The sequence below is a fragment of the Balaenoptera physalus genome, assembly GCF_965194825.1.
Source record: "Balaenoptera physalus genome assembly, chromosome: 2".
Taxonomy (NCBI): Eukaryota; Metazoa; Chordata; class Mammalia; order Artiodactyla; family Balaenopteridae; genus Balaenoptera; species Balaenoptera physalus.
The window spans coordinates 15,453,775-15,472,753 of NC_138883.1; the positions used below are offsets into that span (position 1 = coordinate 15,453,775).

The 18,979-nt window shown below is 37.9% G+C and overlaps 1 protein-coding gene across 13 annotated transcripts in view; it reads left to right on the forward strand.

Annotated features, from left to right (window-relative positions):
• EML5 (EMAP like 5) overlaps positions 1 to 18,979 on the forward strand; it is a 166,668-nt gene that overhangs the window by 123,362 nt on the left and 24,327 nt on the right. For 8 of the 13 annotated variants that reach the window (XR_014260948.1, XR_014260949.1, XR_014260950.1 and 5 more), the window contains exons 28-30: positions 4,052 to 4,130; positions 5,249 to 5,378; positions 8,000 to 8,098. Coding sequence is in view for 10 of the 13 variants with exons in the window: in XM_082451173.1 (XP_082307299.1) it covers positions 4,052 to 4,130; positions 5,249 to 5,378; positions 8,000 to 8,098 (308 nt within the window). In the remaining 3 variants the exon portion in view is untranslated. Of the gene's footprint in view, positions 1 to 4,012; positions 4,131 to 5,248; positions 5,379 to 7,999; positions 8,099 to 18,979 lie in introns of all 13 variants that reach the window. The other 5 variants (XM_082451170.1, XM_082451171.1, XM_082451168.1 and 2 more) reach the window with 3 other exon arrangements.

Sequence of the window (18,979 nt, forward strand, 5' to 3'; positions counted from 1 at the left end):
AGTTGTGGCACGTGAGCTCTAGAGCGCAGGCTCAGTAGTTGTGGCACACGGGCTTAGTTGCTCTGTGGCATGTGGGATCTTCCCGGACCAGGGATCGAACCTGTGTCCCCTGCATCGGCAGGCAGATTCTTATCCACTGCGCCACCAGGGAAGCCCAAGGAAAATATTTCTGATGACAGTTTGACAACTTTATTTAGTTGACACTTTCGTGGAGTCTTTTTCCTAAATGACATTAATAATTTTATGTTTTTCTTTTTCTATAAATATTTTTATAACTAATCTTATGTATTTTAAGTAACTTGTCAATCAAATTTCCAGTATTTTTGAATAAAAATATTCAAAACAATGTGACATAAAATTTAGGCCTTTTTGTATTTCATTAGAATTCTGTTGACATATTATCTTTATTCTGTTTAGTAAACTGCTACATTTTATTCATCATCAGTTTTCATGTATATCTCCTTACTTTTTTCCTCTTGCTACTTTTGAAGGCAGGGAGTAGTAAGGTAAGTATTTTAGTAAAGAAAATACTTTACTCAAAAATTTATTCTTCTATTTTGGTCTTTGTGGTATTTTAAGGTTTTTTTTTTTTCCCCCCCCCTATAAAACATTGAACTACATTTGTTGAGAAAGAACCAGAAAGTGAAATAGGACAAATCCTACAGAAGAGTTGCATTTATAGGTACAATATGTGGGTGTTGTTATGAGGGTCTTCATTATAATCAGTGTTTTTACAAATGACTTTTCATAAACTCCTATACTCTAATAGTTTTGGTTTTTCCTTAAATTTCAAAGACTCATAAAAACAGTCACACATATTTATCAGTGAAAACTTTTCCAGTTGATAACAAACCTGTTAGCCTCATTTAATGCTTGTTTAATGTATTCATTAATTTCAAAACATTCGCATAGGGCAGTAATGATATTTGTATGTTTAATAAAATGATATGTGCAAGAAGGGACTCTTTGGAGTGCTTTTGTAGCTACCTTTAGTGAGATAAAAATGTCTTCAGACAGTTTCTGAAACAGGACAGTATGAAAAAGCCTAGTCTGTTTTAGAAGTAAAAAAGGTACCAGTAGGAAAATGCTGGCAGATAGGATGAAAAAGTAGATTTGAGATCAGATTGTGCAGAACATCAAATATTAGGCACTCCTTAATTAATTTGGCAGATAGCAGGAATTCGTTATCTGTTTTAAGCAGGAGGTGATGTGTGCAAAGATATGAGTCCAGACTGTGATGTGACTTCTAAAAAAGCCCTCATAATCTTATACTATTTTCAAAGAAAAAACATTCGGACCTAACATCAGATCTGGAGTAGCTTATTCAGGACTGATCTCTGCATTTTAAAGGGACATTGACAGTTTACAGTGATCTAGAAGGAAACAGAGGGTAAAGGAATGTTGGGAGGCCACTTTACACAAAGAATAATTCATTGCTTTGGGAATCGCTAGTTTCAAAAAAGGAAAACAAAGTGGAGATATAATTGCTGTCTTAGGTATGAATGACTTTTCTGTAGGAGTGACCTCCTTGTGACGAGCAGTGTTCATGCAGAGTTTAGTAAATGACCACTTGTCATCAGTGCTATGAAGGGATGTTCTAGACATGTAAAGACGATTCCTGGTTTCACTGGGAGGATGGGTAAGATTAACTTCTGTGATCCCTTCCAGTTCTGTTCAGGCATTATGTTGTTAAGGGGAATTTTTTTTCTTTTAAGTTACTTCCTTTGCTAGAAAAGTCCCAAATCCAGCATGGTCCCGAGACTCACTCTGCCTGCTTGGTTAGACTGGCTGACTGGGAATCCCACTTGGGTCAGAGGAGGGGGAGCTTAGTTAGGTTCCTTAGGCAGTCCTTAATAGCAGCGCCAGTGCTACCAGCCGTTTAAGTTAATAAACATTAAGTAAGCTTAAATATTTTGTTTGAAATTCAGATTGCACTGTGGAAAAATAAGAATGGCAAGCTTTAATGTTTACAACATAGAACATGTTGAATTCTTTTCTTTTTCATCTTCTTTCTTCTGATTTCCCTGCCATGAATGGAGTAGCCCTAAGCCTAAGCCTTTTCTTATATATAGCAATAAATAAAAACAATAGCCCTTTACTATATACAATATAGTTTATCTGCATTAAACTTGTAAAAATATTTTATTACAGGAAATATTGTACTACTATTTTAAATGCAAATCTGTGTTGTAATCTTTTCCCTTTTTTATCTGCTGCTGGAAAGAGGTTCCAGGTAATCCTCTCTCTTTGCTATGCTCTATGTGGCCCAATTTTGTATCTTTGTTATCTTTCATATTTACCATTAATAATCTATGTTACTTGGTGTTCTTTACCTCTATTCACAGTTTTCCATGTTTTTCTCCTTTGAAATCAGTATCCCTGAAATGACTACATCTTAATTATTGGATTCATACTATATAAGTAACTGCTTTACTAAAACTTTATATTCATTCAACTTGTATAATTTTCCAAGTTGTAGAATTTCAAGCAATAATATATCTTACATAAATTATCTTTACAAAAATTAAAATATGCTTAACCGTTATACAGGATTTATAGATAAAAATTATACATTTATTAAAGCTGTCAGACAATAACATTGAATAAAGTTCAACAAAACTGACTTGGAAGAAAAGCCAAAGCTGCTGTCATTCTTTAAAATGATTTTAGCAGAAATATTTTTAAATGTTAAATATTATAAACTCAGTTATATTTATTACTTACAGATATTCCAAAAAGTATATGAAAAAGGTTTGAAACCAAAAATTTTTGTGATGATTTGAGAAGTTCTTTATAGAGTGTTGCAAGTGCATTTAACGTTTATGTCACCAGTCATGCTTCTATACTTCTACATACTGCTTCACATTATATATGAAAATACACATTTATTTTATATTACATGTTCAAGATATAACACTTCATTTACTTTTTATAGATATATAACTTGAAAATCATTTTGAAAATGCAAATATATTGTTATGCCTTTAATTTTATGGATTTATTCAGAAATGTTGGAATTTTTTCCAATGGAAAGTTAATTTACATCATTTTCTGATTTAGTTGTTACAAAATTAATATTAAAATTTGAAAAAGGGAGTTGATATATGATTGATTTAGATTCAGGATTTAGGTTACTAAACATTTGAATAACGGCTCTCTGAGTTAAAACTAAACTAAATGATGTGTGGATTTTTAAAAAATTAAACAAAGGGGTTTTTTTTTAGGGAAGAGTCTCCACGTTTAAATAATTCAGAATGGGAACTCTAAACACCTAATGACACATTCATTATAAATAGATCCTGAACTAGTGATGGAAACAGAGAAGGAGAGGGATAGATTTGAGAGCTACTATGTACGTAAAGTTGAAAAATATGTAGTTAATAGTGAGAATAAGGGAAGAGAAGGAGTTGGAGACAATAGTAATAACCTTTTACAGAGTGTTGTATGGTTTACAGTGCTTTGTAACTGTAAAATGTCTTGCTTGACTAACTGAAGGTGATGCCATAACCATACTAGGGACTTAAGAAGAAGAGAGGATAAAGGGCACAGAGGAGCAGGTAAAGAGTACAGGTTTGAACTCACACATGACTTAACGTTGCCAACAGTATGGGAAGTTTATAGAAATATTTTCAAAATTCAAGAAGAATATACTGAGTACCTGCCATGTGCAAGATACTGAGGTAGCTACTTTAGAGCAGTAATCTAGGCTTTGTTGATAATGTACCCCATCTAGAAGTTTTTGTGTGTGTAAAACTAACATTTGTATATTTTTGTCATCAATCTGTTCTTGTGCTATTATATTAGTTACATTTATGAAACATACACCAAAGAAATTAAAAGAAAAATGAATAGAAGTTCTAGTATTTTCTTTCCACCTTTCTGCTTTAGAAGATATCAAGATACAGAGCATGGAGTCTAGTGAGAAACACAGATTGGGTTCATTTTTGTGAAGGTGTGTCAGAGACATCTGCCTCTGGAGGGCAGGTGAGAGAAGCTCAGTGAAGGCACCCAGTGATGGGTTCCTTTCCTCTTTCCCACTTCTCTGTTTCAGGCCTCCTGTGAGCAGGGCCCCGCCACAGCCAGCAAAACTCCAGACCAACAATGTCGGCAAGAAAAAGAGACCCATAGAGGTGAGGAAAATCCCACTCCCCGGTGTTAATTGGTACCTTAAAATGTATCCAGGGTTTAGTTTGTTTCCTTTTTGGAAAACATCTAAATCTTGTCATTATTCTTTATGAAAATAAATGTACTGATGAATATTCTTTTTTGTTTGGTTGTAAAAATTGATTGCTTAACTGTCAAATCTGAGTCTTGGATTGATATCCTCTGTTCCTTTTTTTTATTAATCTTTCTTTTAGTTTTCTATGAATAATACCCTGAATTGAACTGTATCTCAGAGAACTCCTAAATGTAAATGTATGGAATGATCTGTGGCTTATGGAAGCATAGGCACTTTGGCAGTGTCTTATACTTAGCAGTTTGAATTTATAAGTTAAAAGTTTAATACTTACACCAAATCAAGAACTTTTACTCCATGTGATGTATTCACTGTAGGGTTTAATGAAGGTTCTGCTTCCAAGCAAAGAAAACTTTGCACAATAATTGAGCAAAAAAGGAAGGCATTTCATAATCTCAGTATCAGCAGCAACAAGCAAACTGTGCTAAGTGAGGTCAAAAACAAGGCGTAAAGCTGTGGGAGGGTGATTGTTGTACTTCCTACCCGACTCAGCCTCACAGGGTCAGTGAAAATGCACACTTTGAGTAGCAGAATTATCTGCTAGAACTTTAGCGTGGGTTATCAGAGACGACCTGCTTAGTGCACAAAGCTGATATACTGTCTGGATCCTTGAAAGTACATCACTTGGACATAAGTTATCCAGAGTTACGTATGCAGATCAAATATTTTGACTAACAGTTTAAACAAATCGAAATATTCTTCTTTTGGACGCAAGAAATATCTCAATGTTTAACACATGAAATCTTAAGAACTAAAATTCTTGGAATCAGATGACCTTGTGGTTCTCCTTTCATTTTCATGACTTTATGTAGAAAAGTATGGAATGTGTGTTTCAGCTGCCCAAAACGGGTTACATAGAGAGGTGTATCTAGGTTAATTTTGTGTTTGAAATTTATAAAACATCAAAAATGCATCCTCCATTTTGACTGAAGACACCAGTACTGTATATAACAAAATAATGGTCAACAGTTAGACGTGAGGAATTGTATAATGGTTTTATCATTGTTATAGGACCTTGTGTTGGAGCTTGTTTTTGGCTATCGAGGCAGAGACTGTAGGAATAATGTTCATTATTTAAATGATGGTGATGATATAATTTATCACACTGCATCCGTGGGAATTCTGCACAACATTGCTACAGGTAGGAAACTCTGATTCTCCATTCCCCACTTTTTAAAATTTAGAATTTTTAATTTAGCATCTTAAAACTCTTTGTTAAAAATATAAATAACCAAAATATGTGAATCTAGAATGTAAATATGTCATACTGTAGAACTTTCTAGTAATATTTTAAGTAACAAATTTACAGTCTTGAAGACATTTAACACAGCAGAAAAGGATTTCATAACGCAAAGCGCTCAAAGATCTCGATGAGAAGTAAAGGATTACTGTATGTTGAAAGCACGTTTTATAGCGAAACCATTGGTAACTTTATTCTATTTCCCCATAACCTAAACGCGAAAGTGGATGGTTTGGATGGTTGTCTTTGATGGTTAGTGACTGAAAGCAGCACGTTGGATGTGTGATTGCTAGGGAGCGGGCTGGAGCGGCAGTGTTCATACTGAGCCCTCGGAAAGCCAAGGAGGTTAACTAAGAAAGCTGCTTGCCTGTGCCTTGACTGATGATACCTTGTTAGATTCAAGAAAATGAGAAAATATTTCCTGATTTCTGTTTAACTGATTGGATTGTTGAAATGCAGAGAAAGTTCTCTGAGCATCATTTGATGACCAATGATGTGATAATTCTACTAGTAATACTCAGGATTAATTTTGAATTCTATTTTATTACATATAGTTGTAAACTTCATGAAAGTCTAAAAGTTAGAAGTAAAGATATAGATTATCTAGTCCAAACATTTCTGGCTTTTTCCTCTGGTAGCTTCATTCTAATTAGGTAGAGTGGGTTATGTGAGTCATAATCCCCCGACCCCTGGTCAGTACTAATAATTAATATGATATTTCTGTTTTAGTTGCCCTAAGAAAAAGATTTATCAGTATTACACAGATCAATGGCAATTTTCCATTTAATAATTTGGGTCATTTAAAAAAAATACCTCTTAGAAAGAAAATCCTCTTTGAGGCTTCACTTATCCTTCAAAGAGAATAGAGAAGATAACAAAAGACAAATTACAGAGGGATGAAAGTATAAATACACTTTCATATTTATACTTGTAATTTTCTTTATTTTTAATTTCCTGATTTTTAATTAATCACCTTTCTAATGATGGGATGTAGAGAGAGATGGCAGAGAGAAGACTAAGCACCTGCTCCAGTTCTGGTTATTTGGCCTCTCACCATTATGGGGATACACTGCTATGTTTACAGTCTAAGAAGTCTTGACCTATTAGCTGATCTACTAATTTAGCCAACAGCACATATAATTACTTGTTTGTTCCTTTAACTGAACCCTCAGCCCTGGGAATATGAAGCCCATTTCACTTCGAGAAGTTGTTTGTTGTTGTTGTTGTTGTTGTTGTTTTAAAGTTGTTTTTTTTAAATTTATTTATTTATTTATTTATTTTTGGCTGTGTTGGGTCTTCGTTTCTGTGCAAGGGCTTTCTCTAGTTTCGGCGAGCGGGGACCACTCTTTATCGCAGTGCACGGACCTCTCACTATCGTGTCCTCTCTTGTTGTGGAGCACAGGCTCCAGACGCGCAGGCTCAGTAGTTGTGGCTCACGGGCCTAGTTGCTCCGCGGCATGTGGGATCTTCCCAGACCAGGGCTCGAACCCGTGTCCCCTGCATTAGCAGGCAGACTCTCAACCACTGCACCACCAGGGAAGCCCTGAGAAGTTGTTTTAAAGTAATGTTAGATATGTTAAATGACATTTCTAAAATGTTTTCTTTGGTTTTGTTTCGCTTTTCGGAGGACCTAGTATTGATGGTACTCTATCATCTGGACCCAGTCTACCGTCCTGACCTCATTTCCCACCCCTCCGTTTTACTTGCACAAGCCTACCTTTACTGCCTCCTGCACAGTCATAGTCTGCTAAGGTCTCTTCACTGTCACTACTGCTAGAGGAATCACATTACTTCTTTGATCAGGATTCTTCAGTACCTCCCCACTGACTACAGAATAAATATGAAATTTAATAATAGGCTTGTTTTCAAAATCCTCTGTAATTCTAGTTTCAATTTGCCTGCCCAACCTGTTTCTTACTTTTCTTTTTTGTTACCCTACACTTCAGCCAAATAAGCCATCTGTATGCATACCCAGTACTTTCCTGCCTTTGTACTTTTGCTTCAAGTATCCCTCTCCCTGGAAGACCCTTCCCCACTCACGTTCACATTTACAGAATCTGTCATGTCAGTCCAGAAGTGCCATCTGCTCGTAAGAAGAAGAATCTGCTACAAATTCCCATAGCATTTTGACCTTTAACTCTCTTGTGGCACTTGATGTCTTCAATCTCGTATTACATGGTTTACGCCTTTCAGGGTTCTGTTACTTTAAGGATTTCTTGGTCATGTTTCCATCCTTAGGATGAAGTGTATATGTTGTGCTCAAAAAATATGTGTTGGGACTTTCCTGGCAGTCCAGTGGTTAAGACTTGGCGCTTCCACTGCAGGGGGCACAGGTTCGATCCCTGGAGGGGGAGCTAAGATCCTGCAAGCCGCACGGCACGGCCCCAAAAAATATATGCATGCATGTGTGTTAAATAATAAGCAAGTAAGTTAAACACAGCAGTTTATTACTCTGTGTAAGTGCAGTTGACTATTTCACCTTAAAGTTTTCAGATTTAATTCTCAAATTCTTTTTTTTCTAGGGACTCAGAGTTTTTATCAGGAACATAATGATGATATTCTGTGCCTCACTGTAAATCAGCACCCCAAATTTATCAACATAGTGGCAACTGGCCAAGTAGGTATGTTTCTATATTTTAAAAAGAAACAATTTTAAGTAATTGTCTTGTTCAAATTAATTTAATATCTTAGGAAAAAAACTAAAATATATTTGTGTATTGTTCAAAATGCATTTATACATAGAGCAGATACTCAGTTTTACCATATTATTTGCTTCCAGGTACCTTTCTGTCACTTGGGTTATCTGAGTTGGTTCAGATGGTTCAGAATTAAGAATAAGCTATTTTATGGCAGTTGAAATAGTTGGATTTAGTCCTTTAGCAGAAACTTCTGATGAGCAAAATGTTTTAGTTCAATAGCATATAAAGCAGAAAGGAAGAATTTGAGGAGGGAATGGTAAATAAGAGGAGCGGAAAAGTAACTAGACTGAGAGGGAGAGCACATCTGCCTCAGCAGGGCATAATCTAGAAAGAAGAGAGAAGCCGAGTCTGTTCCATGTTAGTAGAGCCCTTCTGCCCTTTTCTTTGGCAGTGATCTAATTTGCCAACTGTTTTTGAAATCCCCTATCTTGCTGTCTTCTTTCAACTCTATAGAAAACTTAAACGAAGGCTGTAACTCCACAAGCAAAATGTTGAGAGGATAGTAGGTCTCTTTAGGACGTATCTACCAGTCATTGATCACTATGACTATTACATAATAGACACGGTCAGTCACATCTTCACAACCCTGGTATAATTTGTAAAAATGATCAAAATCATTGGGTTTATTGGATCTCAGTGGGCCTCAGTTGCTAAGCCAGCTTTCCAGATGTCTTTTTCTTCTTGAAAAAGATAATTTATGCTTTTAATATCTCCATTTTTCATAAATTACTAAACTGATCAGTTAGAAACTTGTTCTCTGGATCAATTAGTTCTACAGTTATGCCACAAAGACCCTTGCAATCTTCCTTTCTGTAAAGTTTTCTACTTTTAAAAAGAAAGTAGACCAATACTTCACCTGTTATATACAAAATATTCTAATCTTTGAATATATACATATATATAATTTTTTTATCGACATATAGTTGATTTACAATGTTGTGTTAGATTCTGGTGTACAGCAAAGTGATTCAGTTATATATAAATGTATGTATTCTTTTTCACATTCTTTTCCATTATGGTTTATCACAGGATATTGAATATAGTTCCCTGTGGTATACAGTAGGACCTTGTTGTTTATCTGTTTTATATATAGTAGTTTGTATCTGCTAATCCCAAACTCCTAATTTATCCCTCCCCCACCCCCTTTCTCCTTTGGTAACCGTAAATTTGTTCTCTATGTCTGTGAGTCTGTTTCTGTTTCGTAAATAAGTTCATTCATGTCATATTTTAGATTCCACATGTGATATCATATGGTATTTGTCTTTCTCTTTCTGACTTACTTCACTTAGTGTGATAATCTCTAGATCCATCCATATTGCTGCAAATGACATTATTTCATTCTTTTTTATGGCTGAGTAGTATTCCATTGTGTATATATACGACATCTTCTTTATTCATTCATCTGTTGATGGACATTTAAGTTGCTTCCATGTCTTGGCTATTGTAAATAGTGCTACTGTGAACATTGGGGTGCATGTATCTTTCCGAATTAGAGTTTTCTCTGGATATATGCCCAGGAGTGGGATTGCTGGGTCATATGGCAACTCTATTTTTAGTTTCTTGAGGAACCTCCATACTGTTTTCCATAGTGGCTGCACCAATTTACATTCCCACCAGTAGTGTAGAAGGGTTCCCTTTTCTCCACATCCTCTCCAGCATTAATTATTGGTAGACTTTTTGATGATAGCCATTCTGACCAGAATCAGGTGATACCTCATTGTAGTCTTGATTTGCATTTCTCTGATAATTAGTGATGTTGAGCATCTTTTCATGTGCCTGTTGGCCATCTGTGTGTCTTCTTTGGAGAAATGTCTGTTTAGGTCTTCTGCCCAAGTTTTGATTGGGTTGTTCATTTTTTTGTTATTCAGTTATGTGAAGCTGTTTATATATTTTGGAAGTTAAGCCCTGTTGGTCGAATCATTTGCAAATATTTTCTCACAGTCCATAGGTTGTCTTTTCATTTTATTTATGGTTTCCTTTGCTATGCAAAAGCTTATAAGTTTGCATAGGTCCCATTTGTTTATTTTTGCTTTTATTTCTGTTGCCTTGGGAAACTGACCTAAGAAAACATTGGTACAATTTATGTCAGAGAATGTTTTGCCTGTGTTCTCTTCTAAGAGTTTTACAGTGTCATGTCTTATATTTAAGTTTTCAAGCTATTTTGAGTTTATTTTTGTGTATGGTGTGAGGATGTGCTCTAACTTCATTGATTTACATGCAGCTGCCCAGCTTTCCCAACACCACTTGCTGAAGAAACTGTCTTTTCTCCATTGTATATTCTTGTCTCCTTTTCTAAGATTAATTGACTCTAGGTGTGTGGGTTTATTTCTACACTCTCTGTTCTGTTCCATTGATCCATATGTCTCTTTTTTGTGCCAGTACCATGCTGTTTTGATTACTGTAGCTTTGTAGCATTGTCTGAAGTCTGGGAGGGTTATGCCTCCTGCTTTGTTCTTTTTCCTCAGGATTGCTTTGGCAATTCTGGGTCTTTTATGGTCACACATAAATGTTAGGATTATTTGTTCTAGTTCTGTGAAAAATGTTATGGGTAATTTGATAGCGATCACGTTAAATCTGTAGATTGCTTTGGGTAATATGACCATTTTAGTGATATTAATTCTTCCAATCCAAGGGCATGGTATATCTTTCAATTCTTTAAATCATCTTCAATTTCCTTTATCAGTGTGTTATAGTTCTCAGCATATAAGTCTTTCACCTCCTTGGTCAGGTTTATTCCTAAGTATTTTATTTTTTTTTGATGAGATTTTAAAAGAGAATGTGTGGGCTTCCCTGGTGTCGCAGTGGTTAAGAATCCACCTGCCAATGCAGGGGACATGGGTTCAAGCCCTGGTCCAGGAAGACCCCACATGCCGCAGAGCTACTAAGTCCATGCGTACAACTACTGAGCCTGTGCTCTAGAGCCCGCGAGCCACAACTACTGAGCCCGCACGCCTAGAGCCCATGCTCCGCAACAAGAGAAGCCACCACAGTGAGAAGCCCACGCACCACAACGAAGAGTAGCCCCCGCTTGCTGCAACTAGAGAAAGCCCATGTGCAGTGACGAAGACCCAATGCAGCTATAAATAAATAAATAAATAAATTTATTTTTTTTTAAAGTGTGTTTTTACTTTTCCTTTCTGATATTTCGTTGTTAATGTAAGAAATGCAACAGATTTCTGTATGTTAATCTTGTATCCTGCTACCTTGCTGAATTCATTTATCAGTTCTAGTAGTTTTGTTTAGAGTCTTTAGGGTTTTCTATATATATCATGTCATCTGCATATGACAGTTTTACCTCTTCTCTTCCAATTTGGATACCTTTTATTTCTTTTTCTTGTCTGATTGCTGTGGCTAGGACTTCCAATACTCTGTTGAATAGAAGTGGTGAGAATGGGCATCCTTGTCTTCTTCCAGATTTTAGCAGGAAGGCTTTCAGCTTTTCACCATTGAGTATTATGTTGGCTGTGGGCTTGTCATAAATAGCTTTTATTATGTTGAGATATGTTCCCTCTATACCCACTTTGGTGAGAGTTTTTATCATGAATGGATGTTGAAGCATCCAAAAGCATTTTATTAAATGCTTTTTCTGCATCTATTGAGGTGATCATGTAGTTCTTTTCTTTTCTTCTCTTTTCTTTTCTTCTCCTTTCCTTCCGTTCCCTTCCCTTCTCTTTTTTCTTTTCTTTTCTTTTCTTGTTATGGTGTATCATGTTGATTGATTTGTGTATGTTGAACCATCCTTGTGACCCTGGGATGAATCCACTTGATCAAGGCCTATGATCTTTTTTATGTGTCATTGGATTCAGTTTACTAATATTTTGTTGAGAATTTTTGTATCTATATTCATCAAGGATATTGGCCTGTAGTTTTCTTTTTTTGGTATTGTCTTTTTTTTTTTTTTAATTTATTTTTTGGCTGCATTGGGTCTTGGTTGCTGCACACGGGCTTTCTGTAGTTGCAATGAGCGGGGCCTACTCTTTGTTGCGGTGTGCGGGCTTCTCATTGCAGTGGCTTGTCTTGTTGCAGAGCACGGGCTCTAGGCGTGCAGGCTTCAGTAGTTGCAAAACGCGGGCTCAGTAGTTGCAGTACACGGGCCTTAGATCATGCTGGCTTCAGTAGTTGTGGCACGTGGGCTCAGTAGTTGTGTCACATGTGTTCTAGGGCATGTGGGCTTCAGTAGTTGCAGCTTGCGGGCTCTAGAGCACAGGCTCAGTAGTTGTGGCACACGGGCTTAGTTTCTCCATGGCATGTGGGATCTTCCTGGACCAGTGATCGATCCTGTGTCCCCTGCATTGGCAGGCAGATTCTTAACCACTGCGCCACCAGGGAAGTCCCTTTGGTATTGTCTTTGTCTTGTTTTGTTATTAGGACAATGACAGCTTCATAGAATGGCTTTGGGAGTGTTTTCTCCTCTTCAGTCTTTTGGAAGGGATTGAGAAGAATAAGTATAAATTCTTTGCATGTTTGGTAAAAGTCCCCAGTAAAGGCATCTGGTCCTGGACTTCAGTTTGCAGAAACTTGTTCTTCTAGGTTTTCCAATTTGTTGGCATATAATTGTTCATAGTATTCTCTTGCGGTTCTTTGTATTTCTGCAGTATTGGTTGTTATTTTTCCTCTTTCATTTCTTATTTTGTTTATTTGGGTCCTCTCTCTTTTCTTCTTGGTGAGCCTGGCCAGAGGCTTGTCGATTTTGCTTACCCTTTCAAAGAACCAGCTCTTGGTTTTATTGATTTTTTTCAATTGTTTTTTAAAATCTCTATTGTATTTATTTCCTCCATGACCTTTATTATTTCCTTCCTTACGCTGGCTTTAGGTTTTGTTTGTTCTTTTTCTAATTCTTTTAGGTGGTAAGTCAGGTTGTTTATTTGAGTTTTTTCTTGTTTTTTGAGGAAGGCCTGTATCGCTATGAACTTCCCTCTAAGAACTGCTTTTGCTGCATCCCATAGATTGTGTATGATTGTGTTTTCATTGTCATTTGTCTCAAGGTATTTTTTAATTTCCTCTTTCATTTCATCATTGATCCATTGGTTTTGTTTTTTTTTTAATAACAAGGTCTCCTGTATCCATTCTTTTTTTTTTTTTTTTAATTTATTTATTTATGTTTGGCTGTGTTGGGTCTTCATTTCTGTGCGAGGGCTTTCTCCAGTTGCGGCGAGCTGGGGCCACTCTTCATCGCGGTGTGCGGGCCTCTCACTGTCGCGGCCTCTTGTTGCGGAGCACAGGCTCCAGACGCGCAGGCTCAGTAGTTGTGGCTCACGGGCTCAGTTGCTCCACGGCATGTGGGATCCTCCCAGACCAGGGCTTGAACCCGTGTCCCCTGCATCGGCAGGCAGACTCTCAACCACTGCGCCACCAGGGAAGCCCCGATCCATTGGTTTTTTAGTAGCATGTTATTTAGTCTCCATGTAATCGTTTTTTCTCGTTTCTCTTTCTTGGTTGATTTCTAGTTTCATGCTGTTGTGGTCAGAAAAGATGCTTGAAGTAATTTCTGTCCTCTTAGATTTGTTGAGGCTTGTTTTGTGTCCTAGTATATGGTCAATCCTAGAGACTGTTCCATGTGCACTTGAAAAGAATGTGTATTCTGTTTGTTTGGATGTAATGTCCTAAAAATATCAATTAAATCCAATTGGTCTATTGTGTCATTTAGGATCTCCATTGCCTTATTGATTTTCTGTCTGGAAGATCTGTCCATTGATGTGAGTGGGATCTCCTAGTATTATTGTACCCCTGTCAATTTCTCCCTTTATGTCTGTTAGTATTTGTTTTACGTATTTATGTGCTCCTATATTGGGTGCATATATGTTAACGAGTGTAATATCCTCCTCTTATATTGATCTTTTTATCATTATATAGTGACCTTTTTTATCTTTTTTTATGGCTTTTGTTTTAAAGTCTATTTTGTCTGACGTGAATATTGCTATCCTCGCTTTCTTGTCATTTCTGTTTGCATGAAGTATCTTTTTCCATCCCCTCACTTTCACTCTATGTGTACAGTAAGTCCCCTACATACGAACCTTCAAGTTGTGAACTTTCAAAGATGCGAACATGCATTCCATCAGCGTCAGGTGTGAGTGAAATTGCAGCTTGCCCTCCATCTCCTGTTGCTGACGATCCTTCAGCTCTACTGTCTCCCACCTCCTCTCCTCCAGTCAGTAACTCTTCTTGCCTGTTTACTTGATGCCAGCCCCTGTATGCCAGCTGTTGTACTGTACTACTGTACTTTTCAAGGTACTGTACTGTAAGATTTAAAATGTCTTCTTTATTTTTTGTGTTTGTTTGTTTTTTACGTATTATTTGTGTGAAAAGTATTATAAACCTATTACAGTACAGTACTATATAGCCAGTTGTGTTAGGTGGATACCTAGGCTAACTTTGTTGGACTTACGAACATGCTCTCAGAACAGAACTTGTTCGTATATAGGGGACTTATTGTATTCTTCGCCCTAAAGTGAGTCTCTTGTAGGCAGCATACTGTAGGCTCTTGTTTTTTGTATGCAATCTGACATTCTGTGTCCTTTTTTTTTTTTTTTTTTTTTTTTAGTATCATGGAGACTTTTCTTATGTTTTTCACACTGTTTTAAGGCTTTGGGTGAGATTTTTCAGGCTTAGGAGCATAATTACTATTTATAGCTGTACTTGAGAGTACATATGATTTTCTTTTTTTTATTGAACTATTGATATAATTGATTTACAATGTTTTGTTAGTTTCAGGTACACAGCAGAGTGATTCAGTTATACATACACACATATCTATTTTTTTTCAAATTCTTTTCCCATATAGGTTATTATAAAATACTGAGTATATTCCCTGTGCTATACAGTAGGTCCTTGTTGGCTATTTCATATATAGTAGTGTATATATGTTAATCGCAAACTCCTAATTTATCCCCTCCCCACTCTGTGTCTTTTGTTTGGATCATTTAGTTTATTACATTTAAGGTAATTATTGATAGATACACATTTATTACCATTTTAAACCTTGTTTTGTAGCTGTTTTTGTATTTCTTCTTTGTTCTTTATTCTTTTTGTTTTCTTTTTGTGGTTTGATGATTTTCTTTTGTATTATGCTTATGTTCTCTTCTTTTTGGTTTTTGTGACTCTGTTGTATGTTTTTGATTTGTGGTTACTCTGTTTTTCACTCTGTTTTTCAAGTACGTTAACTCATTACTATATCTTTTTGCTTTAGACTGGTAGTCCTATAGACTCAAACACATTCTAAAAAAAAAAAATCGGGAGTTCCCTTGTGGCCCAGTGGTTAGGACTCAGTGCTTTCACTGCCAGGGGCCTGCGTTCGATCTGTGGTCAGGGAACTAAGGTCCTGAAAGCTGTGCAGTGTGGCCACAAAAAAAAAAAAACAAAAAACACTTGACATGTCTCTAGCATTTTATAATAAAGAACGAGCAAAGGAATAAAGAGACTTTGAGACAAACAAACAAAAAATCTACAAAAAAATCTACATTTCTTACTCTCCTCCCCCACATTATATGATTTTGATGCATCTTTTACATCTTTGTGTTTATCCTTTTGATGTTCATTGTAGTTATTGCTTTCACAAATTTTTTTTTGATTTTTAAAAAAATCTGTCTATTGGCTTATTTGATTTACTTTCCAATTGTGATTTTCTCTTTCCTGTAGATTCTTGCTTCTTTTCTATTTAGAGAAGACCTTTCAATATTTCTTTTAGGATAGGTTTAGTATTGCTGTATTCTTTTAGTTTTTGCTTGTCTGAGAAATTCTTTATCTCTCTTTCTATTCTAAGTGATAATATTGCTGGGTAGACTATCCTGTTTTGCAGGTTTTTCCCTTTCAGGACTTTGAATATATCTTGCCACTCCCTTCTGGCCTGCAATGTTTCTGTGGAGAAATCAGCTGAGAGCCTTATGGGTGTCCCCTTGTCATTAACTCTTTATTTTCTCTTGCTGCCTTTAGAATCCTCCCTATGTCTTAAACTTTTGCCATTTTAGTCATAATATGTCTTGGTATAGGTCTGTTTGGGTTCATCTTGTTTGGGACCCTCTGTGCTTTCTGTACCTGGATATCTGTTTCCTTCTTTAGGTTTGGAGATTTTTCAGCCATGATTTCTTCAAATATATTTTCGAACCCCTTTTATTTTTCTTCTCCTTCTTGGGATCCCTCTTATGCGTAAATTGGGATGCTTTATATTATCCCATAGGTCTTGTATATTGCTTTCATTTTTTTTTCATTTGTCTTTCTGTCTGCTGATCTGATTGGATGATTTCCATTATTCTGTCTTCCAGATCACTTATTCATTCTTCTGCATTATCCAGTTTGCTATTTATTGCCTTCAGCTCAGCTTTTGTCTTGGCAAATGAGTTTTCTAATTTTAATCGGCTCCTCTTTATAGTTTCTAATTGCTTTTTTTTTTTTTGGTTAAGGAAGCATGTATCCCATGTATTAGCAGCCATCTTTTTTTTTTTTTATTTTTTTTTAATTTTTGGCTGTGTTGGGTCTTCGTTTCTGTGTGAGGGCTTTCTCCAGTTGGCGGCGAGTGGGGGCCACTCTTCATCACGGTGAGCGGACCTCTCACTGTCACGGCCTCTCCCGTTGTGGAGCACAGGCTGCAGACGCGCAGGCTCAGTAGTTGTGGCTCACGGGCTTAGTTGCTCCGCGGCATGTGGGATCTTCCCAGACCAGGGCTCAAACCCGTGTCCCCTGCATTGGCAGGCCGATTCTCAACCACTGCGCCACCAGGGAAGCCCCTCTAATTGCTTTTTATAGTAATCTGCATTTCTATCAATAGCCCTTCTTCATTCCTTCAGTATTTTCATTACTTCCTTCTTGAACTTGGGGTCTAGTAAACTGGAGAGGTCTGCTTCATTGTTTGTTCTTTCAGAGGAACTCTCTTGATCTTTAAATCGGGAGTGGTTCCTCTGCTTCTTCATTTTACTCATATTTCTCTGACTTTATGAGTTTAAGAGAAACAGTTATCTACTGTGGTCCTGAAGGGCTTTTTATGTGGAAGTGTCCCTGTGTATGCTCCATGAGTCTAATATTTTTAGTGCGAGGGCTGTTTTTACTATGGATACCTGCCACATCTTTCCTCAGTGTGTGTTGGCCATTATCCCCTTGATAGGGGGTGTAATTGTTGTTGTGGTGACCAGAGCCTGCACTGGATGTTGAATGGGCCCTCCTTTTTGGTCTGTGCTTGTCACAGCCCTGTTGGGGGCAAGGTCTGCTCCCCACTTGTTGGAGTAGACACCCCCAGATCCGTTTCTGAACTGCGGTGTGAGGTAGTGGGGGCTGGAGCAGGGACAGGAGCCACTGAGTATTCCTTTGTAGGAGCTGTCCATCAGGAAGTGCGCTTTGTGATGTTGCCTGTCACCCGTTGTGTGGATTCACAAAGTACACTGTTTTGGTACTGCCCTCGGCCCCACCTCAACCATGGGAATTCAGGCAGTTGTCCTGGGTGTCCCTCAGGTGCTGTGCTCACAAAGCCACTAGCACAGATCCCTTGGTACAGAACTGCTGAGATCAGGTACCGGGACTGCCAAAGTCTTGCACCTGGACCCATCGTAGAGCTACTGAGTCAGCCCAGACTGTGGCAAAGCCCACAGCCACTATCGCTGGACCCGCCCCATCCACGAGATCACCAGTAATCTGCTTGGATGTCCCACGGGCACTGAGTTTACAAAGTGCCTAAATTCACAGATCCCACAACCGCTGGGACACTCAGATTTCAGCCCTGCTTCCAAAGTCACACGGCCCCTGGGGATCGGTTTGGATTTCAGCCCTGCCTCCAAGTATGGACAATCCTCTGGTGCTTAAAAAAAAGCTCATAGAGGCAGAGCTGCGCCCGCCATGAGCACTCCAAGAATAGGAGGCTGCTATGGCAGGGGCCCTGCCCCTCCCTTCAAGCATTAACCGTGGGACTTCAGTGGCAGACCCAAGCTCCTTCCTGCGCACACCCCTGATTGTGGCTTGGACCACACTTCAGCCCCTTCAGGTTGTCTCCACACAACCAACCCCAGTCCTCTCCCCAGATCTGTCCTCTGAAACCCAAGTTTCAGCGCCCAGCCCCCCCGCACACACCAGCAAATGCGCATCTCAGGCTGGGGAGGGCAGGGAGGTGGCCAGGACCCTCTGTGTTGGTCTCTATCTGTTCCACCTGCTGTAAACCGGCTGCTGTACTCTTCTCTGAGCCTCTGAAGCTCCCTTTCTGTCCCAGCTGATCTCACCACCAGTGAAGAGACTTCCCAGGGTGAGGGAATCTTTCCTCTTTCATAGCTCTCTGCCAGGGGCACAGGTCCCGTCCTGATTCTTCTTTTTTTTTTTTTTTCTTTCATCCTACCTGGTTACGTGGTGATCCTTCTTGCAACTTTGGTTTTATGAGATCTGCCGGCGTTCAGCAGGTATTCTGTGAGAAGGGTTCCACATGTAGATGTAGTTCTGATGTATTTGTAGAAGGTGAGCTCCACATCCTTCTATTCTGCCTCTTGATCCAGCCTTTCTAATCTTTGAATATAAATACGTAGATCTAGCCCGTTTTCACACTAAGTTTTTGAAATTGAAGTCTTCTTTTCACTTTGCATGAGGAGTAAGAGACCAAGTTACCATGTTGGTCATGAAAGCATCATGTTTAGTGCCTCTTGGCATATAGTTATTGATCAGTTAATTTTTATTAAGTTCATTTATTCAACAAATTTACTGAGTATCTGCCACGTGCAAGGTATTGTTCTTGGTGCTTGGGACATAAGCAGCTTACAAAAAAAGACAAAATCTCTATGTTAGTGGAATTTACATTCTATGAATGGAATCTTAGAAGGCATGGTTCTTCCATTTCCC